This window comes from Desmodus rotundus, chromosome 11 (assembly GCF_022682495.2).
Source record: "Desmodus rotundus isolate HL8 chromosome 11, HLdesRot8A.1, whole genome shotgun sequence".
In the NCBI taxonomy this organism is placed as follows: Eukaryota; Metazoa; Chordata; class Mammalia; order Chiroptera; family Phyllostomidae; genus Desmodus; species Desmodus rotundus.
The window spans coordinates 76,617,159-76,644,892 of record NC_071397.1 but is presented as its reverse complement, the minus strand read 5'-3'; the positions used below and the strand labels follow the sequence as shown (position 1 = coordinate 76,644,892).

At 34.8% G+C, this 27,734-nt stretch overlaps 1 protein-coding gene across 1 annotated transcript in view; it reads right to left on the bottom strand.

Annotated features, from left to right (window-relative positions):
• LAMA2 (laminin subunit alpha 2) overlaps positions 1-27,734 on the bottom strand; it is a 514,111-nt gene that overhangs the window by 284,333 nt on the left and 202,044 nt on the right. The window contains exons 5-10 of the mRNA XM_024551868.4: positions 23,592-23,771; positions 20,643-20,732; positions 18,809-18,926; positions 14,556-14,734; positions 11,601-11,700; positions 7,371-7,531 (exon numbers count right to left, since the gene is read on the bottom strand). Of these exons, the coding sequence (XP_024407636.2) occupies positions 7,371-7,531; positions 11,601-11,700; positions 14,556-14,734; positions 18,809-18,926; positions 20,643-20,732; positions 23,592-23,771 (828 nt within the window). The remainder of the gene's footprint in view (positions 1-7,370; positions 7,532-11,600; positions 11,701-14,555; positions 14,735-18,808; positions 18,927-20,642; positions 20,733-23,591; positions 23,772-27,734) is intronic.

Below are 27,734 nucleotides of genomic sequence, written 5' to 3'. Positions count from 1 at the left end.
CCATTCTTCTAGATGGCTATATTAACAAAAAATAAGTAGGTACTAATAATAGTCAATTATCTTTTAATCGTAAATAATTATAATGAGTATTATTGCCTTACATATTGTGATAATAAAAAGTGTCAGTCACACTAGACAGATGGATCTCAACCTGGTTTTCATTATCATGCCACTAAAAAGCTCCTTTAGTTGTTTTTTTTAATAATCATCCCCACCATGGAATTTTAATTCTATAGGTATACTATATCTATAGGTGTATTATGTGAATATGCTTGACTTATGCATAAAATGCATACGATATTCCTGCTCTTCAATCACAAATTTCTCCCTAAAGGGATGAAATTTCTCTCCTCCAGAGAGAAATCTGATTTAGAAACATATTCAATATACTCAGCTAATTAGATATGTTGTGGACTACCCTACAAAAAATGTGTAAGAAATGCCCTTTCTTTCCTTTCTTACTCTTTCCCCCTAAAGGCAAAGTTGAATTAGAAAAACTTTATTAGGTCTTTTTCTTCTTGAGGTTAGCTACTGTTGGGTTGACATCAATTTTCTTTTTGCTATAGTTCCCTCAGTATAGTTTCTCTCTAGAGAAATAGTCACAATAGTTTCCCTTCATTATTTCGCATGAAGCTGCATTCCTATAAATTAAGTACAACTTCAGCAGAACATGTTTAACTATGATTGTTCGTAAACTGGGAATTCTATTGACAGAGTTACCAGAAATATCTCTAGTGACATTAAGTTAATTTTGTGATAATTGCTTCAGGAATTTTGCAGTTATGCTTGCTTTTAGACAGCGTGTTTGTAGTCAATTACATATTTTTCTCTGCTATGGCCTCATTCTAATGCATTCTAGCATTAAACAAAGTTAAAAGAAAGATAATTAGCTAATTAGCAGTATTTGTTGAGTGCTTATTTTTTAAATACTGTTCCAAATTTAAATAATAAATAGTTGGTGGGTTGCAAAGAGAAAGATAGAATGAAGTAAATTAAAATTAGTTCTCACTTTTCACAAGCTTAGCTTTCAGTATTAAAAATTGATTAACATAATATTTTGAAGTGTAGCTGTTGCAAGAGACAAATTCCTACATGTACTTTTTATGCTAAAAAATTTACATCTGTAACTTAAATTTGGGATCCAATATATACACTGAATTCCTTCTGTAGAAATGCCCCAGGGTCCAAGCCTAACAAGATAATGAGGTGATCACTCCAGTGCATAAATGGAAAAGAAGAGGGAAATCAGAACACCCATAAAAATGATACCACACTCCATAACAATCCTATTGGGAGAAGAGAATGGGGACTTATTTCTATTATAAAATGCAATATTAACAAACAAAAAAGTAATCCGGCAGACATTTATGGTATACTTTATGCTTGCACAAGGCTTCCGTGCTGAAACCACACCTATTGAGAGTTAAGCAGCTAGATTTTAATGTCATTTTCTTCCAGATTACAAAACATGAATCAGACAGTTTAAAAGACTGTCAAACTTTCACAATTGTTTCATTTTCTTTGTTCCTCCTTTTTTATGTCTGAGTCACCGGGTTATCTTTTTATAATTCAATGATGAAGATGAGACATAGGATCCATAGCATCACAGAGATGAGGCAGGTAATAAACAGGATTGCAAATTTTGAAAAGATAATAGAGGAAATGAAAAAGATGTTTCAGGTGATTATGCAGAAGAACAATTTATACTGGTTTCAGATCCCCAGAAGGGATCCAGGGCAGGTTTGCTGAGAAAGAGGAGCTGAGCATTGAAATAGGTAAGTTTTTCCCAGCAGTTTGAATAGAATCCATAAAATTCCAGATTTAGAAAGAGTTTGGTGATTCAAGAAATGTAAGGCTGGAGGAGGTGACTGAAGCACAAGAACATTCTGGAAAGTTAAGCCAAAGTCAGATCCATAATCTTGTAAGTCAATAAGGACTTAATGAAAAGGGCAATAAAAAACCCAAAGCAAAGCAAGATAAAAATACAGACTTTGATTTCTAGTCTTTTATGTCATTATTCATCTCCCTATTTTAAGACTTTCATAAAAGTAAGAGCACATGTTCCTGCCTAGATCAAGGTCGATCTATATTATTTTTTCAGAGCCTGCAATCCAACTGACCTTTAATGGATAACATGACACCAAACTTCAAAAGAGCCAATTTCTAGCATGTGGCACTTAAAATAAATACGAAGAGTCAGAATAGCATTTACATTCAGTTGACTTGTTATATGTCTGAGACTGGCTTCTCTCTTGTAAATTCACAAGAAGCTACAGAAATTTCAAAAATTTTAACAGTGCATACAATTAGTAAGTATTATTGTGTCTTCAGCTAGCATTGTTTTCATACTTTGGAATATAATTAGGATAATGTTCATTAACATAATTGTTTAAACAAGGATATAACAGAAAATCTTATGTGTAAAGGTGATACTAGTTGATATTATATTAAGAATTTCATGTACCTCTTTTTAAATAAAGAAACCCTTGTTTCCTTTAATTATAGAAAATTTAAATTAGGAATTATTTTTAAAGCACCAGATAATAAGGTTAAAAAATTAACATTCTTTTCTGTGAGCTTCAGATATACTTTTAAAGAAATATTATTTAGGCACATTTGAATCTCACTTCACTTGCATCCTATTCCCTCCCCTAGTTCTCTAGAGGCAACTACTCTTCTGAAATTAATACACATTATGTCAGTGTGTTTAACATTTTTAAATTTACATATGTGTGTATCCAGACAATACGGCCTTGTTGTATGTTTTACAACATTACATAAATGACAACATAATGATTTTTGTTCTCTTCTTAAGTTTCTGAAATTTATCAATGTTTGCACATGTGGAACCTATTTCACACCCTTGAAGTGTTTCTTGTATCAGTTTATATAAACACATTACACTTTATTTTTCTTATTGATTTGTGGATATTTAGATTTTTTCTAATATTCATTATAACAAGTTGTCCTGCATTAAACACCTGTCATATGCTTCTTTGTACATATTATATGAGACTCTTTAGGGAAAATATCTAGATGTGAATTTGCAGGCTGACAGGGTTTCAATATTTTAATGATATTGGACAATGCCTATTGTCCTCCTTAGGTTGTAGTACTACTAGTTCATTTTAATAACAACAGTGGCAGATGTTTCTATTTTCCTAGATTTCCATCAGCACTTGGTGTTAGCTATTCCCCCATTTAAAATTTGATCCTCAAAAATCTTTTAAAAATTTATCTCCATTTAAAAATACTTATTACTAGGCATCACAGAGTTTTTTGCTATCCCAAATATTTATATTACATTTTCTAATTGGTTATCACTGGTGCATAGAAATGCTATTGCATTTTATAGATTGATTCCCACATTCCACAATCCATTAGCACTATCTTCTGGGTTGAATATTTTCTTTGTGAGTATATAAATCACTGAGCATTTTTTTCAGTGAAGTTAGACTGCGAATGGTAAACATTAACAATAACCTGATATTTGTCTGTAGCTTTAAAACTTTTTTTCTATCTTGACAGATGGTCAGGGTTTGTACTACGAGCCCTTGTGGTGGATTTCTCTTTCCTCTTCTTCAAACTGAGGATGTATAATTTTCTCTAGCTTTTTTTAACCCTCACCTGAGGCTATATTTATTGATTTTAAAGAGAGAGGAAGGGAGTGAGAGAGGAAGAAAAATAAACATTGATATGAGAGAGAAACATCCATCAGTTGCCTCCCCTCTGCACCTGTGCCCCCACCAAGGATCAAACCTGCAACCTAGGAATGAGCCCCGACCAGGACTGAACCTGCAAACCTTCAGTGCATGGGATGATGTGCCAACCAGCTGAGCCACCTGTCCAGGGATTCTTCAATTCTTAATAATTTTTTTCTCCTTCATTAGTCCTTGAATGTTGTTTCTACTCAATTTTATCTAATCTCTTCTGCAGCAACTCCTGATAAACTTATGTTGAATTTTATCATTCTATCCATCAGCCAGGCCACTTAGCATCTCATAGTTTTATTTCTTTATCTCCCTACATCAATTCACAGTTAATTTCCTCATAATCTGTATTTCTGATTTCCTATCCAGCAGTTTCTAATCTCTTATTCAACAATTTATTGAATTTTAAATTTCAATGGCTATGTATATTTTTTATCTCTAGAAGTAAATTTTACTGACTTCTTTTCCAATACTGAAATTATTATTTTATTTTAATATAGTGTCTTATGTTGTGTCATTTTTCCTTATTATTATTTTATTTTCTAAGCATATTTTTATGATTATACATTTTTTACATATTTTTATTCCTAGAATTTCTATGATTACACATTTTTATGTCTACACAATTTGTCAGCTGAGGCTATACTTTCTTTCCTGTGGGAATACGATTTGCCTGACCTGTTAAGAATTCTAGCACATGAAAAGACTAAAACGGACCCCACTCCCATGTGGCACACAGGTTGCGGGCTTTGGTTCCTCACACTGCACTCATTTTCCCCCACCAAGACATCCAAAGGAAAGAGAACATTTTCTAGCTGCCACTCCTGGCTTGCAGGTGAATTTTGTAAAGCTTGTTCCACTATTTCACTGTCAAGGGGCATTTCTACAGCTCAAGCTCAAGTGAATTCAGTTCCAATTACCTTTTGTAAGTCTAAATCCTAGTTTCAAGTCCTAGAGAGGCCACTAACACTCCCAACTTCAACCCCCATGTTAGTATGAAAGCCACCCCACCCACCAACCCTAGGACCTTGGCTGCTCAGTTTTATTGATCTTATGCTTAACTTAGTTTTCCCTTTTTGGTTTGACTTCTAAGAATTTTTCTTTCCTTCCTGAATCTACATGATTACAAATTTACCTGTTCTGTTTTACCCAGAATACTGTATTTGAAATGGCAGAAATGAAAAAGGTGGTGCCCACTTTTCTAAGTATGGTATTTTACCAGAACTTGAGCCATTTAAAACTTAAAATAAAAAGAAATTTAGGCCTGAAGTTTTCTTAAATGTCTACATACTCAGAAGATAATTTCTTCCAATGAGAAATACGAAAATCTACTATATATTATAGTGTGAGGGAATAAATGTGCAAGACGAACACATGGGTGTCATTTTCTTTGAATTTAAGTTTCAAGCATCTTAGCTTCTCAATGAAGTTCTACTTATTAAATAGCATTTTGATCTGTGTTGTTTTTCACAATCATTTGACACCTGTGACTAATCATGTTTTTGTGAAATAGAATGAGCTCTCACATTTAGCTCTGCATTAGTAAATGTTGTCTCAGTATTTCAACTGTATGCCTATTTCATTGAAACATTGGGTATTTATTATTCTTATAAACAAGAGTCTATAGGCACTTAATTTAATAAATTATATGTACCAATGTTGTAATATAATTCTTTTTTGCTGTACACATATAATTTGGGGGTTTTAAGATTATGTAGGTATTTAATGAATCTGTTTTTTCCTGCAAGTTTTGATGCTAAAAATATAGGTAATAAGAGCTTATAGTCGTCTATTTAAAATATCATTCAGTTGAAGGGCAACTACTTAATGATGCTAGTTACTTCATTTTTCTTCTCCTTTATGATTTCCTCATTGCTGTTTATTATTGTACTTTAATTATCTGTGTGGAGCATCAAGTGTCTTAGTAGGAGGCATTTTTCCAATTAGGACCGTAATCACTCTCCTACAACACTGAGGCAGGTGGAGAGCAGGCAGTGTTTTCCTGGGAGCTCTGCTAACGGCCATAGTTCTCCGGATCTAACCTTTCTCGCTATAGTTACCAAAGAGAATGCACGAAATGAGGCCTGTCTCCCTCACTCAAGTTCCTCTTTCCTTCCTGATGCCAGGCATCCCACTGAATGTATGGTAGGTGTATAAAAATGTTTCCTTTCTTTTTGTTTGCAGTTTGATTTCCGATATTAGAGGAATTGGGGAAGTTTCTCCTCCTTTTTAAGCTCTGCTCAGCCTGTCCTTTATTTGAGGAAGTGATAAAGAATCAAGATTTCTGTGCAGTTTGGAAAAGGAATAAAGGACACAGGATATGTTTGGATAAATATAAGGGAAAATTTACGAAGGGCCCATAGGATTCCCCCCAAAGACATAAAGGCTGAAGACGGGAGATGCCCTTAACAAGCCATCACCAACAGACCGTTACACCATCTGGTTCTACTAGAGCAATTTTTACATTGCAGATAATATTTGAATGAAATGTACGGCTTCTATGAAACTTACTATGTTGCAATACATGAAAATGTCTTCACATGAATTGTGGACTTTCTCCTGGTTTACTGTCCAAGATAATTATAAGTTACCCCTGATATATAGCATATACCTACTATGTAACTATTATAATATTTAGTTTGATATTTTATACATCCTTGTCCCCCAAATACACACTTAACATTAATACTAATATTTACTTCTTGTGTTATGGTTAATGTTTATATGCCCTTACACACACGCATAACTGCAAACATATCATTTGTATTGCTTAGATAACACGAATGAAGTAACCAAGAAAGATATTACTTGGGTTCCATCCATGATTGAAAACAAAGAAAAAAGTAGAACAAAGGAAAAAGCAACATTTATTTTTACATCAGTATGGCATGCTAAGTTTCCAATGGATTTTTCATTCTCTCAGGTAATTAAGCTAACGCTGTCTGATCCAAACATTTTGTTAGTGATTATTATGGCGAAAGGAAATCAGTTTTTATCATTTAAGACTTGCACATGCCTCTGTGTTTCTTCTATGTGTACAAGCTGCAGGTGTAATTCATCCTTTGGTGTTAACAGGATGAGCTATCAGCTGAGCATGTGCAACAAATGAAGTTGCATTTCTGAAAGTACTCTTGGGAGGAAATATTGAGCCTTTAATCAATTCCACTAGGGCTTCTTACATTTTTGGTAATTAAATGAAAGAGTTTGAATATGGTATTTTCAGACCTATCTGGGATCAAACTTCAGAAGATTAAAAATCCAGAATGCAACCCTTGAAAGAATCATTTTCAGAATTCGAGATGAAGCTAGAGTAGATTTGAGAGTACCATAGTTTTAAAGGGCTGCTATTTTTAGAGTCATGTAGTTTTAAATTACAGTAGGTTGGTAATGGGGAAAAGTGTTTTTGCCATAAAATGACGCAGTTCTTAAGGTAACTTGTCCTCTGTGTATCTGTTGGTTTTTAGACCAATGGCCAGTATGTTGCTGCAGCGAAACTGGTGGGCTTCTAAAAACATGTGTAAAGTGCCACATACAGAACAGGAAGTGGATATACACTGGAGAAGTTGTAACAATTGCTTAATGCCAGCAGACAGACCACAGAAGCCAAGGAAAATGACCTTCTGTTCTGACAGTGGGACGTTACCAGAATAAACAATGTACCTTGCAGTTACAGGGTCCAAAACAAGGGTCCTCGTTTGTGCTTCCTTCACCACTGCAGTTACAGGGTCTGCAGTCTGGGTAGCCAGTGTAGCCCCGGACACACCGATCACAGTTTATGCCTCCAAAGCCAGGTTTGCAATGACAGGACCCGGGTGCCAGACCTGAGAAGATGAGCCACACATCAATATTTTTCAGGTAAATATATAATATAGCCCCTAAGGTTTTAATTACGGTAGCCTTTAAAAGCCTATTTTCACACAAAAATTAAATTCAGGGGGTAAATCAAAAAAGAACAGTTAAGACCAAAGACTATATGGTTTAATTAAGTTGCCTATGATTTGCATACATAGCATTTTCTAAGTATTTTTTAAAATACTGTGAATTATTATTATATTTTTAGAGAGTGAGGAAGGAAGGAAGGGAGGAAGAGGAGAGAAACACTGTGAGAGAGAAACATTGATCAGTTGTCTCTCTATGTGCCCCATTGAGGGACTGGATCACCCAGGGAACTGAACTGGAGACCTCTTGCTTTGCGGGATGATGCCCAACCAACTCAGCCACACTGGCCAAGGCCTAAGAATTTTTGTAAAAGATAAAATCTCATAGAATTTACCAAATTAAGGCTAGAGAAAACCCATTGCAATGATCAAGGAGGAATTTCCATAACTCTGACAGATGACTTACTAGAGTAAGACTGTGTAATTTGTTTATACCTGATGACTCATGCGTCCCTTCAGACAAACAGAAAGTGGAAAAGTGCTTTGGGTGTAAAATTTTACTACTTAAAATAAAAATTTAACAACAAAAATATAAGTACAACATCACTTAATGCCACTAACAAAAGACTAAGTGTGTTCATGGGACTATATATTTGGGGGATAAAAAATAAAAGATGGAATTGTGAGCAGTTTAAATTTATTTTTAAAAAATTGGAGACATGCAAGACAGTTTTTTCTTGTCTTTAGTCAGAAAAATAGAAAATATATGCACAAATTAATGGATATGTTATTGATCTTCAAAATATGGAAAAATAAAGGAGCAAATCAATAAACTATAGTCTAAAAAACTAAAAGGAAGAGACATGGAAACATTATGGGGACAAAAATAAACACAAAATGAGTGTCAAACATATGTACTAGCTGTACAGAAATAAGTTAAACAATATCACTATTTCCATTAAAAAAAAGGGCATGTATTGCTCACAAAGGCTGCACAAAATGATAGGAACTATGAAAAATAAAAGAACAAATATACACTAGGAAAGCACATAGAAAAGCAGAAACTGTTGTAGTAATATTAAGGTCTGAAGCAACATTCAATTAAAATAGATTCAATAGGATAAACTCCCATTTTACATTGATAAAACTCCAATAAAAACATAATTTAAGTTTTTATACTTATGTTCCAAGTAAGCGCTAATTACAAGTACAAAATATATAAATGACAAAAGATATTTGAAATCAAAGAAAAATTGTCCAAATTCAGTGTCTAAGATGATAATATTACCGTTTTAAATATGTGTAAGTAAATATAAATAAATGAGAAGATATAAAAATTTGAATTATATAATAATATTTAATTAATGGCATATGATATATGATATAAATATTTATTGTATCTTATCCATGACTAATCCACAAAAATGTTCACTTTCACAAGCAGAAATTATCTAAGGGTTTTTTTTTTAAGATTTTATTTATTTATTTTTAGAGAGACAGGAAGGGAAGGAGAGAGGGAAAAAAACATCAACATGTGGTTGCCTCTCACACTCCCGCTGGGGACCTGGCCCGCAACCCAGGCATGTGCCCTGGCTGTGAATCGAACCAGCAACTCTTCGGTTCACAGACTGGCACTCAATCCACTGAGCCACAGCAGCCAGGGCTAAGATTTATTTTCTTAAATAACCTCTAGATTTGTACCAAGTGCTAAAAAAATAGTGTTAAATTAATTATGAATATCAAAGGTGAGGAGAGAATTTTATACAAAATTAAACCCATCTAAAAATTAGTAAATAAATATATCTCCTTAGTAAATTTGAGTTAAAGAGAAAAATCAAGACTTCAATTCCAAATTAAATAGTAAAATTTTCTAAATAGAAAATAACATCAATGAAAAATAACACCAGTGGAGAGTGTATGATGGGCCTTTTTCTTAGATTAAATAGTAGGACCTCAAGAAATGGTGTCTATGTAATTCTAACTCAGCCATAAAAAAAATGAAAATTTTACCCTTTGAGACAGCATGGATGGACCTGGAGAACATTATGCTAAGTGAAATAAGCCAGTCAGAGAAAGACAAATACCATATGATGTCACTCATATGTGGAGTTTAATGAATAAACTGAACTAACAAGCAAAAGGGAGATAGATGGAGGGCAGATGACAGCTAGTTGGGGGGCATTAGTTGGGGTGGAGGGATTGAGCAAAAAAGAAGAAGGACTGAGGGACATGGATAAAAGGGTGGTGACTGCTGGGGGGCAAGGGGGCATAAAGGGACTAAATGGTAGTGGAAAAAATATAATAAAGGAATTTGTTACTAATAAAACAAGAGAGGGTGTCTAACTTTAATAAATCATGAAAAAGAGATGTAAGCCTTTTATTTAACATAATAAAGATACCATAGAAGAAATACAGAATAAAAAAAATATGAATGGTAGAGTCAATGAAACCTGTGGTGTGAATGACACAGTTCTTCGTGTTTAAAGATGAAGATTTAAGAGGCAATATTTAACAGTGAGTAAGAATACTGTTAAGAATATTATCCAGATATTGTTTGGAAGACAAGTTCTTCTGAAAGAACTTAATAGGAGAAAAGGCCTAATGTGATTGTATTTGGAGACGAGACTCAGAATGAATAGGTTGAAGAGGGCGCTATTACTATTGACTTTATTCCTTTCCTATTGTTAAAATTTTACTTTATTATGTACTGTTTTTATAATAATCAACAATAGTTTTATGTGAAAATCTTCATTAAAGCATGTTACAATAAACAAATATTGGATATAATCTTAATATCTATATAAAGTTGAGTGGGTAAATAACTTATGGTACACCATATAATTGTGTATTACTCAGGTGCTAAAACTAAATTTCACAGAAACTTTTAATACACATCAGGAAAAACTCATCGTGTCGAGTTAACAGAAAAATGTTAATAGCAGTGTCTGTGCTGAATTACCACAGCATTACATACTTATTTTTCTAGTTTCTAATTTTTTATAACATTTTAAACAATAATACATATTTTTAAAGTCAGGGTAGGAAGTTAAGTGGTATTACTGAAAATAATGTAATTTAGTTGAACCTATAAAATTATAAGGTGCCATAAAATGAAAAATAATTTACCATTTGAATATTAAAATAATCATATTTTTTATCTTTTAGGATTTAAAACTATATGGCTTAAATTGATAATCCTACTGTTTTGTGAAGAAAGCAGGGAAGCTGAACTGTGTGCCAAGGAAACATTGCCAGACTTTTAACTTGAAAGTCTTTGTGGGAAAAACCTAAATTGTAGCCACGATCTATTTCAGTATTTCCAAAGAGAAGAATCCACTCTTAGAAATACAAAGAAACTGTTCCGGATATATTCTATGAGTTTTCTACTTAACCTTGGTCAGCAGCTCTCCTGTAGCTCCTGAACATCCCAGCACCAAGGACTTATTACAGCACTCGATTCCTGAATGTTCAGAGTTATCACGAATTTCCATTCTCAAAGGAAGTATTTGGCATGGAGTAGTGTCAGCCTCTTTCCTTTCATAAAATCATGACCGATACCTTTAAGTTCACTTCTTTATGTACACTTCTTGTTTCCCATAGTATCTCCTCTAAGCTCTCTTCCCATTACAGCAAACCCACCCCTCAATGAACCCTGCCCTTTGATGACAGAAACGCTTGAAGGTACAAAACAGTCTAATAAACAACAAGACATAAAAATGACATACAGCACTGATTTTTGATTAACAGATGATACATTTGCATAGATAAGTAAATATGCATATACATATATAATGTAAAACAAATTATTTAACTCTTGCTTTTAAAGCATTAAAATTAAACATACAATTAATCATTGAGATGAATAAAAAATTGATTCTTGGAAGGAAATTCGAGAGGTTCAAGAATAACTATTATATGAATAAAATTTACTGTAAAATATTCTCTTAAAAATTCCTATTTGGCTTTTCGTTGTCCTTTCATCAGAACAATGGCTCTTTACCACGGCTCTCACCTGGCCGAGCATGCTTTTCATCCTTGATGCAGGCTTCACTGACGGAACCAACTGGGCCACAGTGGCACGGCTGGCATGGCCTTGGGTTATCTGGAGATACCTAACAAAAATATTAAAATGCTTTTAATTGAGTGTAAACCAAAGACCAATATTTTTAAATTCAGTAAACTTTTAAGGACAAATTAACTATAATAATGGATAGTATTAAGTTATACAGAGAAAATTATAATATAAGAATTTACCTTCAGTATATGTTTACAATTTCTAAAATCCATTTATTTGAAATGGATAAACACAAGTAAAGAGAATAAATAGTTCAATAAATGCATATATATTTGTTACCTAGATTTAACAATTATCAAGGTTAATTATTCAACAATTACCAAGACTCTGCTGTATAAGTTATATCACATCTCACCCTTTGCTGGTTATTAAACAATATCCCAAAGAAAGTGTATTTGAATCCCTACAGATTTCAGTATGCATTTCTTTCCTTTATAATGACAGTATCATTATCACAGCAAACAAAAATAATTTTTGCTTGATATTCTCTAATATACATTCCCTAATAAAATCTTCCTGATTGTTTTTTAATTACAATATGGTTCAAATTTAGTAAATTTTACCCAAATTTATTTTTAACAACTTATTCACATTGTGTGATTAATTTTTAAAATTTCATATTTTATGCTTAAAATATTAAATATATAAATTACCATATTTTGCCATGTATAACAAACACCCATGTTTTTGGTCAGACTTTTGGGAAAAAATTCTTTCATTTTAACTTTACATTCTATTTTATATTTATTTATATTTTTATACATGTTTTCTGTGTTATAAAGGAATTTTAGCATTTTTTGAGCATAGAGATGTCATTATTGCTTTCTAGATTTACTTTTTTAATGCATAAGCATACATAAAAGAATTAAAGACATTTATATAGATATGGAATTAGTACTACCCATGTATAATGTACATCCTTATTTTTCCCTCAAAAATATGGGCACAAAGGGGTGCATTACACTCAGCAAATACAGTAAAACTTGGTTTTCTGAGGCAACACTGCAACCTGGGAAGAAACAACGTAGGCCCCATAATTAGGAAAGCTGGAGTTCACATCCCAGTGTGGCCACTCATTGGATATGTGGCCTCCTGTTACTTAATTACTTCCTTGCAAAATCAGTATAATAATGATAACTTCAGTGATGTTATTAAATTAGAAAGAGTATTAACTTATAACATCTGTCATATACATTAAATACTCAATATAACTAGTAGCTTTTAATGTTACAAAATTTTATTAAACAAACATAGACTATACTATTATGCTATATAGACAACATTTATTTTCCAAAAAATAAACTAAATTATTTGCCTAGGAAATACTGAAATATACACACTTTTGTGTCTTTCTTCTCTCATTCAACATAACATTTTAAGATTTATTCATGTAATATGCATCACTAGATCATTTTCTTTTATTGCTGCACTGTTCTTTTGCATAAATATACCACAATTTTTAATCCATGTTGGTGAATATTCGGGTCATTTCCAGGTTTTGGTTAGCTCCTATAAGACAATTTTATGTGTCTTTTTGTGGTCATGCTTTATTTACCATTGTGTAAATATCTAGGAATAGAATGCTTGTTTTATAGAATAAGTGTATGTTTGAATTTATAAGAAACTGCCAACATTTTGCCAAATAAGTAATAACGTTGTTCATGTTCACCAGAAATGTGTGGGTGTTCCAGTTCTTCCGTATCATCTCTAGTATCTGGTGATTTGGTGCTGACTGTCGTTTTGAGTTAGCCCTGTGGTTGGAGTGGCAGGAGGACATTTAGCAATCACTAAGCCATTCCCACCAACGCCGAGTCCTGGAGCAGATCCTCCATTATGAATTCACAGCAGATCTCAGTATGAACTTAATTTCCTTTTTAAGTGCTTATTGGCTATTCCAGTATCTTCTCTTGTAAAATGTCTGTTTAAGTCAAGATGTTCTTTATTCTAGAAACATTTTATTTTATTTTTTTTAAGTTTCAGGTCTATGGCCCATACACAAGTAAATCTGTGTGTGTGGTGGGAAATAGTGATTGAGATTTACAAGGTTAACCTGTCATTTCAGCACCATTTTTTTGGATAATACTTCCTTTTCCTCCTTTGAAGTGCTTTGAAGTATTTGTTGAAAATCAGTTTACTATGTGGGTCAATTTATGGGGTTCAATTTCTGGAACCCCACTCCTGTTCCATGGATTTCTTTGTCCATCCTGTACTGCTAGCTTATCTTGATTACTTCGGCTTTATTAGTCTAGAGTTCAGAAGTGTGAGTGCGCTAACTTTATTTTTTTAAAACAATATTTTGTCTATAATAGTTTCTTTACACTCCCATCCAAATTTTAAAATCAACTTTTCAATTACAGAAATATGTGTTGGGATTGTCGCATAGAATCTAAAAATAAATATGGAGAAAGTAATACTTTAACAATACTGAGTCTTTCAATCAATGAATATAGTACATCTCCCCCCTTATTTATTATTCACAGCAATATTTCCAGTGCAGAGATCTTGCAGGTCTTTTATTAAACTTAGTCCTAAGTATATTATTATTGTATTATTGCAAAAAGTGCTTTTTAAATTGTTTAATGTTAATATTAGAAAGATTGTGAATATTGATGTTGTTTATTTTTATGACATTCACTAAGGCAAAATTAATTTATGTTCTCGAAATAGGAACAGAGTTTGCCTGGGGCTGGCATTTGACTGCAATGTGGCACAGTGAACTTTCTGGAGAGATGTAAATATTTTATATTTTACCTTCAAATATTTACATCGGTCCCCAGTATAAAACTTTTCTAGTTAGCTTTTAGAATTTGAAGTTTATTAAAATTATTTTTCTATGTAATATGTCTTTGTATGATAAAAATAACAGTTAATGAAAGAAAAAGCGTGCTTTACCCCTTTGGGTCTGAAGAAACCATCCACACATGTCTCACAGTTTATACCAGCGGTGTGGTGGGTACAATTGATGCACACACCCCCTCCAATGTATTTGCCGTGTATGTTTAAGCTCAGATTTCTTCTGGCCACATTTTCGTCGTAATAGCATTCTTCAGCTTTCCCATGACAGTTGCATGCTGCATTCGGGGAAAAAATGATAAATATTAGCTTCAAGATTCAGAAACACTTAAAATTATTTTCTGTTATATAACAGATTTTACACTATTTGAGGAAATATATGTATATATATAATCAGTATAAATGTATCTGAAAGTTATTTGGATTTATTGCCTATATTAATAAATTCACCCTTTTTAATGGAACTTCAAATAATTAAAACTAAATAAAATGGGATCATATAAAATTACCAATATTTGACTGATTTGATCTTAAAAGATCAAAATTTCATATGGTTCAACCTATAACATCCTATTATGACAAATAAAAATTATTGAACTACGGCACTGAATGATTAACATACAGGTAATGTATAGTGAAAAACTACTAGAATCTCTGTGTTACATCCTGTAGTTAAACAGGAATGTTTAGAATATAGTTCCTTTCTTTTTACTACTACTAATAATTAAACTTAACATTTATCTATATGCCATATCCTTTTCTAAATGTTTTATGTTTATTACCACTCTATTTATTTCTCAGTATACCTTATAAGTTTGATGCTGTTATTAACCTCTTTTCACATATTAGTAACCTGAGGCCCAGAAGAAGTGAAGTCGCTTGTAAAAGCAAAGCAAACCAGTGCTACTGACCACTGGGAAACCAGGCTGCAGAGTCTGCAGAGCTAACCACTGCTGCAGCCTCTTCAAGTGCTATCTGATGAGGGAGCCACGATGTATGACAACTGCTGAACAATCAGGACAAAGTGAGAAGTTTGCTTAGTGACTAAGATCAACTTATTTTGCACCAAACTTGGATTTCGATGTCTTCTCAAAGACTTAGTAGTCATGTGATGTAGGGAACGTCTTGATTTCCCTAAGAGTCAGTTTCCAGATAAAACATGAGTGATTAATAATAATTACCAGATATTTTCAAAAAATGCGCATTAAATCATTAGCACAATGCCTTATAAATAAGTTCTCAATTGCTTTCTCCTCCTCCTCCTTTGCTTTCTTCTCCTCTTCCTCCTCCTATTATTTTTCATGTCACTTTATAGGAGTTTAGGAAAGTGAAAAAATTACTTCTCCAGAAAGAACGGGGTAAAGCTTTGAAAAATGGATAGAATTAATTGAGGGCAGGAACTAAGGAAAGGGTGCTATGTTGAGTGTCCTGCCTCAGATGTTGAGGCTCTTAGGTGTCCTTACATTACATTGATTTCAGCATATACACAAGTGTGTGTTTGTGTGTGTGTATGCCGATGCTTAATCTTATTTTTTCCACACAAGGAGACATGTAAATACTGTTCTAGACTGTTTCATTTTGACAGTAAACAGCATAACTATTTCTCTTTTAGCGTATGTTTCCCCTAAGGCTACACAGGTTCCTTTTTAAATGGAGGTATTTATCAGGTCTTTATTAATGGGTAATTACATTGTTTCCAGATTTTTCCTTTCTAAATAACACTGACATACACTAGGAGGACGTGGAGGTGGGAGTAGAAAATGAGAGTAGGGGTGGGGTTCTAATGCCAGACTGCTTCACCTTTGCCAACTGAGTGACTTTGAGGAGAAAATTCAAGGCTTAGTATCATTTCAAACTTATATCTTATGGTTGTTTTAAGAATGCAATACACCTAGCACAATGCCTGAGCCACAGTAGGCACTGAGATCCAAAAATGTTAGTAGCGGCAGAATGAGCAACTGTGAACTAATGAATGACAAGGATCGTGATAACATGCCCTGTAGAGCTATACAAGAATATCTGTAGGCTAGATTCCTGCAAGTATAAAATCTAGTCCAGAAGCATGAAAAATTCCCCTCCCAAAATACTGTGTCAAACTACTCTCTCCCTCCAATAGATGTGATTAAACTCTTTCCTCATAGCTTCGCCAACACTGCACATTATCAATCACCTGAACCCAATTTCTGGACAGAGTAAGCATTTAAGTATTTGTTAAATGGAAGAATGAACATTTTGAGGCTATAAAGAGCATTTCCATTGTTGTAGTTGGTACTTTCTTAATTAGAGTGTGGTAACATTTTTATGTGGCTCTGTCATTGTTCTTACTGAGAAATATGTTTCCATCTTTCTTCAATTTTAACAGGTTTCATACATTTTCTTATTGTTAGGTAAGCTATATGGTATCATATAGTAAAGATACTATCTCCTTATACTTTGTTGCTCATGCTATTCCCAGTCTGTTGACTTTTGATTTGGAATATAGTATTTTTGCTACATTGATGGAGAGCTTTCAAAGTTCATTCTAGAAAGCATGTAGTCATACATGTAAATCAGTAGGCATTAAACGCATTTTTATATCTTTAGGATAATGCACAAGAATTCTTAAAAATCTTGTTGTAAATATATGTTGCAAGAAACAGCCAAGCTTTGTGCTGTCACTATAAGTAGAGGGAAATAGAGAGTAATGCAAATTTATTCTCACACTATCTAGAATTAGTGCTGCTGCGCGGGTGCATAACCCTGAGCTGGTGTAGGTAACACACTGGCGCTGGAGCAGCAGGTGTGTTCACGCTCCATGCCGAGAGGGCCCTCGCCGACAGCCCTGGTCACTGTTTAAAGGTCCTGGGCCGGCACAGCCTCAGAGGAACGGATAGCACCTACCCCCAAACAGCCATTCATGCTCCGTCACGGGCAGCGTGCTATACCACAGAACATCCAAGACACAAAACTGAAACAGTCCTTTAGTACAAGCTTAGCAATGGAATAAATATTCTTTGCTCCTTAGAGACATATCACGCCTTAAACAACCTAGACTGATGAAAATTTAAATTCAGCTCAAATGAACTAAAAAGTGATTATTCATTGTATAGAAGGCTGTGTCATATCATGAAAGGATTTTCCAATCCCTTATACTAGGAGAATTGGAACATAATGCAACATGGAAAAAAAATGTTCCTAAAGCTTTTAGGAATGCATACACTGCCCAAAGCATGACATTTATATAAGGTTTTATGGTCAAGACCCCTATCTTTAATTTATGGTTTTAAAAATGCATTTATTTTTCTATTTGGTAATATACTCTCCCATCTGCCCCACAAAGAAAGGTAAAATTGTTTCATAATCGCACTATTTACAAAACATATGTAGTAGCAAGTGGAAAACTTTCACATGGGTTTGTCCACCCCTGTTGCTAATGTGTTCGATGTAACCCTTTTGTTTCCTTGTTTAGACACATATGCACACGCGGAGAGTGGTGGTGGATTTTGCAGGTGCGTTGAACAGTACACAATTCTAACTTTGTGACAGAACCTCAGAGGCACTGGGGAGAGTCACTACCCTCAAATGCTCCTCCCACTTCTGACTGCTGATATTCCACAAGCAAGAGAGAAAGAACTAAAATTTAAAGAAGTTTGAGAGCGAATATCCATGGGAAGCAGTTAACTTAAATAGGAATGAATGTCTGCTTTTCACTGGGAGAACCCTAGGGTGTTCGTGACAGGGTAGGACACACTCACATTCTTCCAAGCTACTGCCCCCAAACACCACCCTTTAGTAAGTTTAACCAATGAATCATTGTTTTTAACTGTCTGTACCCTAAACTATAGTGTGCAATCTCTCCCTTCTGGTATTTTTTCCTGTATTACATTATAGGTATTTAAATCTATTTACTATAGAGGGGGGTCAAATGAGGGGCTGCAAAGAAAGCAAGTAGAAGTAGCAGGGACTATATTGGTTTCTGAACAATTTTATAACATTCATGTTTAGAAATCTAGTCGCTATACAGTCTAGGTTTTATTGAATGTTTATTTACATTTCCATTATTCTATTCGTCTATATATACATTCTGCTGTAAGCTTCAGTTTCACCCGAATGACAATAAGCATATACTATGCTTTTATCTATTTAACATAATCCTCACACAGTGATAACTTCATGGTTGTTTGGTAAATATTTACCAAGCTTAAAAAAAAAGCTGAGTAACTAGAATATCAGGATAAAAGAGATGATCAGTTATTGCCTTGGATAAAACATAGAAACTCAAAGAGTGCTTACCTAAAACCACCACGTGCTTATCTTACCAGTGTCCCAGAGAAGGAAGAAGCACGCACGCCAGGGGCCCCTCAGAGACTCACCTTCGCATTCGGCTTTAGTCAGGACGGTGCCAGCTTGCCACGGCTTCTGGTGGAAGCCTGGGCAGCACCGGTCACAGCTGTCACCGCACGTGTTGTGTTCGCACTCGCAGCGGGATTTCTAGTCAAAACGGGGGAAAAACATACTTTCAGCAGTCTTTAGACCTACAAATAAAGGCTTTCCCTAAAGTTAGAATGAAGAGAAGAGAAAACTTCTAAAACTCCTGTCAGTCTGGGAAGGAAGAGGTGCCCATCTCGGAAGCAGGTGTATTTAACCAACACCAGACTGCAGATGGAGGTCCAGGCTGGTTCTGAAATCACGGGGCTTCCGCTTGGAACAGAGTAGAGGCCCCTTTGGGATTTGCCTTGAAGACTGAGATCCCTTCTTTGATGCCTGAGAGAGTTTTCACAGTTGGACATGTCCATATTAAGGCTTCCCTCAAAGTACTGTGAACATCCGGGAGTGTGGGCACAGGGGAGAGAGTTGGTCCCTAGGCATCAAGGGGCATAATTAGAATAGAAATCAAATGTCCTTGGACTGAATCTCCTGTGTGTTTTGAGTACAGTCTTTTATAAAATCTTCATTGAATTTATTGGGGAAACATTGGTTAATAAAATTATACAGGTTTCAAGTATGTAATTCCACAATAGATTATCTGTATGTTGTACTGTGTGCTCACCACCCCAAGTCAAGTCTCCTCCATCACCATTTATGCCCCTTACCCTTTCCTACCTGCCCCGCCCCCTTTCCCTCTGGTAACCACCATACTGTTGTCTGTGTCCATGAATTCCTTTTCTTTGCTTAATCCTTTCACCTTTCTCACTCAGACCTCCAAACCACCTCCCCTCTGACAGCTCTCAGTCTGTTCTCTGTATCGATGAGCCTATTTCTGCATTGGTTGTTAGTTTATCAAGTGCAGTCTTGATTCATTGCGTGATACTGGCCTTGTGGGGTCCTCAAAGCTTGGAAATAACTGCTCATCATGACACCTGGTATATAGACACACAGTCTGCATAAAGGAGCACCACAAATGTGCCCAGGTGAGTACATCAGGGCATTAGAACCTTCCTTAGGAGGTAATGTTATGATGCATTAGTCAGAAAACAAGGTTTCAGACAAATGCCATTTGTATCATTATTTTAGTAGAAAAAGGAAAAAAAACTATATGTAGATAGCTATGTTCATGGATCTTACTATTAGATGTATTTCTTCCATATGCTACACAGCAAATGATTTTGTATTTCACCAATTTGTGTATGACATGAAAAAAAGATGCTCATTCATCTTCTGTTGAGGTTATGTTCACTTACTATGTTGTCATTAATGAAAAATTTGACCCAAAAGCATTGGAGCATTTTCTGGCCCAGCAGTTTCAATGCTCTCTTAAGCACTCCCTCTGCCCGTGCCTTACCGCCCCTGCCCCAACTCGTCCCCTCCTCCACGGCCATTCATATTCACTCTCAGGCATGTTGTTCATTTGTTTGCATTCATTTTTTTTCATGAAAACTTTTAAAAGAAATGGTCAGGTTGATTGATGGCAGGCATTCTCTAAAGCCAAATCATACAGCAGACCGTCATAGCTAAAGACGTTTCAGAATAGAAAAAGCAGTTTGGAGTCTTTTCGGGGAAAAATAAAACTAATCTGGTTTCTGATACTGTGATGGCCGACTTCAAAGTCCGTCACGCTAACTGCCCTGTTTTACCCTGGCGTGGCTTTCGGTTACCCCGTCTCTGCAGGGCCCCACACCCGTCACGCGGCCCTCTCGCCGAGCCTCTCCTGACACAGTTTACAGCCCGGAGCTTCATCTTGCCCAAGCATCCTATGAACATACATACACTTGTCACTGGATCAGGCGGACAAGCCCTGGCATGACCGTAGCAGATGCACATCCCTCCGACCGAGATGTCCTTGACCGAGTAGTAGTACTGCGAAAAGCAATCCAGAGAGAAATCCTGGTGAGACAACTGCGAGACGACAGCACCAAGAGGGAGTATTCAGTTAAGAACTTTACTTTCTGCTTTTGTCTTTACTTTGAAGCACATTTGGGTTTCAACAGGAGAACTGAGGACTCACGGAAGTGATCACGTAACTCCTTGCATTGCAGGTATAGCCCAAAGAAAGAGTTTATGTAAGGTGGGCATTTTATGACTTTGTTTCCCACAGACAGTACCGGGTCCATGCCGAAGTATTTGTTATTGAGAACAAGTTGTTATCATTCTTCATAAAAGCTGTTTTGCTTTCTTGAAAGAAAATCTCTTTTATTGTCATTAGAGAAGTGTCAGCATCCATGAATCATGTGCAGACTGTTCAATTTGATGCATTTGAAGAGAATCAACAAATTTAACAGAGTGTGTTCATAACAATACATTTCTTAAGCTTATAAAAAAGGAAATAAAATGTAACTAACTGTAAGGCTGAGTAAACATAATGTGAGGGGTAAACTAGGTGGGCAGAACATTTGCTTTTTTTCACTATTATGTTAAAATGTCCATGCAATTACTTCCTTATATGAAGTTAAGGGCTATATTTCTAATTTTTAAAATCTAAACAGCTATTTTTAAAAGATTATTTATAATTATACAATAGAACTAAGCTATTTTTAAATTTTTAATTCATATGTATATAACACTTTATAATTATGAGAATACTTCAGATTATCATATGGAATCCAAATAACCATCTCAGTGGTATATATTCTATTATTAGTTCTATTATTTTAATTTTTCACATTAAAAAACATATTTAGAGAAAATAAGTAGGTAGGCAAAAATCTGGGTTTCTTGGCTACAAAGTCCTCTTTTTCCCTTTACTTTTGTCTTTTGGTTTGTTTGTTTGTTTCTGTTGTTTACCTAGTGTCTTCTGGAATATTTTTGTGACATTACCTTACTTGATATAACTAAACTTCGAATTTGTGGAACTTGTTAGAAAATTTAGTTAAAAGTCTGCCTTTCACTAACTCTGTCACAATAGTCTAGATACAAAGAGGGATATTTGCTTGGAAAACTGATACAGTAGTTTTTGTAGATGCTTTTAGATTGGGAAATGCTTTTTAAATATACATGTGTCATGCTTCACTTTTAAGTCATGGAAAGGAGATGAAATTCAATATCATATTTTAATGTATTTAAATTTACATGTAGGGTTTACTGAGCTCTACTTCAAAAAACATACTTAATTGTTAAATTTCACTGCACTAGTTTAAAGGCTCACGTACAATGAGATTATAAACAATAGGTGCTCAGCTCTCCCCCACTTTGCCTTCTGCAACAGATGATAAAAGAAGCACATTTATTCGCATTGATTTTTTTCCCCCTATGATAAATATACTGTCAGGAAAGATTAAATTTCCCTTCAAAATTATTGTCTTTCTCAATATATGTTTTTAAGTCATGTTGAAATTAAAATTAAAAATGATTGTTTTTAAAGAAGAGTCTAACATTGCTATAAAATAATGATTCCTTCTGCACAAAACAATTTGCAATATGCTGAGGGTAAACTCATGGTAAATTTATTTTCTGTTTGGAAAATATGTGGCACTAACACAATGAACATATGTTGGATGGGGATAATAAAATGTTAAAAGTTATTTTGTGATGATGGAGAGGATAGGTGAGGAAAATTTAAATAATGAGAAGAGAAAATATATGAGGGTATCATGAGCCATGAAATGTGCTGTCCTTCAATATTCAGCCTAATAGTTCAGCAATTTGACAACTGTTGGCGATAGTTGGCAATTGTTGACCTTAGTAGGATCATTTTACAACTAAGGGCTTTGTCCCACAATCTTAGTTTCTCCTTATAATCTTCTTTTCACTTCTGCCTCTAGTCACACAGTAGCTATTCTCTTAGCATGGATTTGTTTTATGGCTTTGCAGCTATGCCTTGGTTGTGTAGGAGCCTATAAGGGAGGCAACATAATCCAGTGTCTACGGTGGGGGAGAGATAGAAGAAGCACAACTATCGCCCACAGCAACCTGGGTGATCATCTCTGTCACAATCACATAAATTCCACTTGAACACTGGAAAATAGCACTTCGGTTAGCTCATGTTTTAAAGATCTGTTGAAAGAATGTTTTTTTCTGATATTCTATTCACGAAGGAAAATAAAATAATATATACCATCAGTTTTTCTGTACAGTTTTTCACTGCTTTTTTAAAACTATGGCTTGTGATTTATTAGTAAAGCATAAAACTAAATTATTTGATCGGACAAAATGATCCACAGAGCGGCAGCATTGACATTACTGGGAACTTGATAGAAATGCAGTTTCTGAACTCAGCCCCAGACCGCCTCAATCAGAGCCTGCTTTTCTGCAGTATTGCCAGCTGATTCTGTGCACATTAAGGTTTAAGATTTACTGATCTACGTGTGTGGGTGTATGTGTACACTGGGTCATGATATAAAATGTATTTCTTCATGTTGGTTGCAGCCAAAAATGTTTCAACTTCTTGATGTTACTCCCCAAAGCCAATTATAATTGTATAGCTCACTCAAAGGGACAAAACTAACAGCCCTCAAAAATAAGACTGTGAAGTAGGCATTATGATCATCATTTTACAAAAGAGGAAATCAAAGTTGAGAAATGTTAAAAAGTTTGATAAATGTTACACATCTATCAAGTGGCTGAGCTTATGCGAACAAAAAGTCTACCAAATTTTACAGTCTTTGATAATAACTACCCCTACAAATCATGGAAAGATGCATTTGAAAATGATTTAACAGATGTATAAAAAGAAGGGTGCAATATCATTCACAGGCTGTAACATGACTCATTGTAACTTACCCTTCGTGTGACAATGGGATCAATTTCTCTGGGGTCTTTGTGAGCAAACATCATCAAATCGGCATTTAGGGTGCGGATCCTCTGAAATCTTAGGCGGATATAGCGAGCAGAGGTAAATTCTAGCAGTTCAGGAGAAGGATCATCTGCACTCGGTCTCCCATTGATCAAGGAGATGTGAATCTACACAACGTGGGAAATAATTTAACAATTAAGTTCACCCAAAACTAAATACCTGGTTTTCTTTATTTTTCTAGGAAAAATTAAGATAGGCTCTCTACTCCTAATTAATCATACAGATACAACTTCATGTTTGCTGGAATACAGTGAAGTAATTGAGGGATTTTAGGGGCATTTTAATATATCTACATGTAATACATTTGTATTTATATTTATACATTCATACATTTACATTTATATTTTAGGCATTCTCTCTATATTGCAATTGCCCATAATCCTCTGTTCCAAAGCACGGCATCTATTTGACCTTCCTAAGAGTTCCATACATTTTTAAATCACTTTATCTTTTTCTAAAAATTATTGGGCCCTAAAATAATTTAAGAATCTGATATACAGTGGAAAACCAAAAACTTGTTTTTTTAAAAAAGCTATAAAACAGACAAAAACAGGATGCAAAAAGTACTTAAATTAACTCTAAATTTGAAAATATCTAATTGTACAGCCTTAGTATATAGAAAGCAAAACTTGACACATTGCAAGGAAAACTAGACAATTGTATAGACACAGTGAGAGATTTCAACTGGTTGTTCATTTTGTTGTTGGGTTTTGGGGGTTTTTTTTGAGTAATTATAGATCGACAAGACAAAAATGTATTAGAAGTATAACACATTCTATGAAAATACATTAAAACCTGGTGGAATGATATATTTGTTAGGAAAATAATTTAACACAATTGATACCCAAAGAAATAAAATCTGTCTGGCTGGTGTGGCTCAGTGGATTGAGCACCAGCCTGTGAACCAAAAGGTTGCGGGTCCATTTGCAGTCAGGGCACATGCCTGGGTGGTGGGCCAGGTCTCCAGTAGGGGGTGCATGAGAGGCAACCACACATTGATGCTTCCCTCTCTTTCTCCCTCCCTTCTGCTCTGTCTAAAAATAAATTAATTAATTAAAAAAAAGAAATAAAACCTAACTGCCCTGTTTTCTATGCACAAAATAGAGAAATTGCAAGGGAATTCCCCCTCACAGGTGCACGAATCCCATGTGCTCTTGTAAGGATTTCACTAGAGCAGAAAACTCTAATGAGGAATAGACAAGCTTGATAAGATAGAAAGAACTCCTATCACATAAAGAAACTGTTTTCCGCATACTTAAAGAACTCTGTATCAAAAAGAAAAAAGACCAACAACATAACACAAAAAAACAAACAAAAGATATAAGGGAACTATTCAAGGAAGACATAAATGACTATTAAACTTTTGATAAGATGGTGAACCTCACTCATTTAATTAACAGAGAACTATTCATTCAAATCACAATAACAAACTTTTTTCACTTTTTTTCTGGTGGCCAAAACCCCATAATATTAACAATTCTCCCTGATGGCAAGACTGAATCAGTACAGGAATTTTCATGCACTTTTAGGTCTGAGTACAAAATGAAACAGACCCTTATGAAAGGGAGTTTAGCAATAGCTATCAAAATTACATATGCCTACAATTTTTGACTTAGAAATTCCACTTCTGGAAAATTATCCCACAGATATTACATATATATATTATCCCAAGCTAGCATTTTTTATAATAGCAAAAGACAAAAAACATTTTAATATTCATTAATGTGGAACTGGTTAAATAAATTATACCTCTATATACTGAAGTAGTGTACCATGAAAAAAGAATGAGGAAACACTTGATATACTGATAGGAAAAAGTACTTCCACTTTTTTGTACTTTGTCAATGCATTATTACTTATGAAACAGATTAAAGCAAAACTGTTAAGAAAAGGAAACTGAGTGGTAGGTTTTGGACTGAAACCTCCCCGCACGCCCACGCACACAAGCAGGTGCACACACACACAGGAAGCTAAAGAGACAGGAATGCCTGAAGACAGCAGGCCTGTGCTGGGCTGGCAGCTGTCCTGGAGCATGAAAGTCCGTGCATGTACTGGGGGACTGGGACTTGAGGTCACCTGTCGGAATTTTCATCCACTTTTGCAAGATCATGTATCGTGTGTGTTGATTACATTTTTTGATGGGAGGGGCAAGGGTATGTGTTTCCATTCCTAACATCCTGCATTTAGATGATCCCTGAGAGCATTTTACAAACTGACTGCCAGTAAACTACTGAGTCACCAGAGAAATAAATATAGAAACTCTGGGATGAGAAATTAATTCTGATGTCACAAAGAATAAATTCAAAATGCTTCATGATAAAAATATGAAATGTCCCAGCTAATTGAGTCTACCTTGGACACTTAGTAAAGAATGAATTCACTTAGCATATTTGAAGATGATAGAATACAAGCTCTGCTAAATATATTAGATCTAAAAATATTGGATACCCTCTCTCTAATGTCAAATTTCTAAAAGACTAAAGTGGATTTTGTATATTCCACAGTTCTGGCATCTAGCAGGTGAACGAGGAATGTATTTAAGTTGTCTGTATTACTTAAGAAGGTATCAATTAAATGTTAAAGGAATGAATAAATAGAAACATGAAGCAATTAAAATTAGTTCCCTTAGAGATTAATTTGACATCCAAAAAAATCACCAGTGCCCTTCACTTCATGCTTAATTTCTGTCTTATCAAGCTCTCCCTTGAGTGCTCCTCAAAATGCTATTTGAAAGGAGGAAATCATGACATGTCTAGGATTAAAGTTTCTGAAAATTATTAAGATTCATTTGGCATTAATTCTACGGTAGACTATATTTGTGGTTTTACATGAAATTAGTATGTCCTTCATTGAAACACACAGGAAATTTGAAATAAATGGTGTACATGTTCTCATTTAGGTTAATAAACCATATGATAGCTACATAAAGGATTCAACAAAAGAACACTTCTCACAGCTTTGGTATTTTCTTCAAGCTACTCTGCCAAGAGATCTTGTGAGTATAGTTAGTCCCAAGCTGTTTCTGGATTATAAAACCAGCCAGCTGTTTGGCCATGTTGTGAGCAGCTTCCTTCCATCATTTTTTTCCTTTTTTTTTTTTTGCACTCCCCTTCAAAATAAATCATAATATTGGATAGGATATTTCCACTGACATGATGCTGTGTGATTCCAAGTGCTCTGGCTATTTAAGCATTCTTCCTGATTTCCTGTGGGGTGACAACTGGAGGGTGTCTATCTTCAAAGAGATGAAAAGTATCAGTCCTCCAGACCACCACAGCCTTGCTGTGAGGCCGTGGGAAGTCTGTGGCAGTCCAGTGTCTTCTGAAATGATTTCTATTACACGCGTATTGGTGGGTGTATGTTCATGCTGTCAAAGGAATCCGTTCCAACTGAAAATATCAGCCCAACAAACAAATGGTTTTTTAGATTTCAAAATGACACTCTTCTTTGGAATCAGCTATCACAGAAAAATAGAGGAAAAACGCCTTGTATGTTTATGACCAAGGCCCTAAATCAATATTGCACTCTACTCATCCAGACAACTCCATCCTTATCTTAGGTAGTGTAAGCACACTGCCTAAACCAGGTTCCCATTGCAGAGGGATAAACATTTGTGACTCTGTGGCATTTTTACTTCTATAATTAGAATACAATTTTAAAATGGTTTATGCAGCAAATAATCAGATTTCTAGTATGAATAACTGTCTCTTATTATTATGTTTTTCTATTTACATTAATACAACTGCTTTGGATTTCTAGAACAGGTATACTTCTAATACCTTGCCCAATGATACAAATTTCTTGAGTGGCTGGCTGTATGAGAGAAGGAAGGCCGAGCTGTGTAAGTGGGTGGAGTTGACAACATGATGGGCAGTGCACTCTCTTAGAACAGATTAAAATACCATTTGAATTATCAGTCTCTAAATTAGCCCATAAAAATTGTACAACAACTTATGAGTAAGTTATCACCAGGAGATAAAACAATAAAATCCGCATGTGTAGGATGAGTATAGCTAGCTATAAACGTAGCCAAAGAATCTATAGGTGTGGATGTACATGAGTGATTGAGA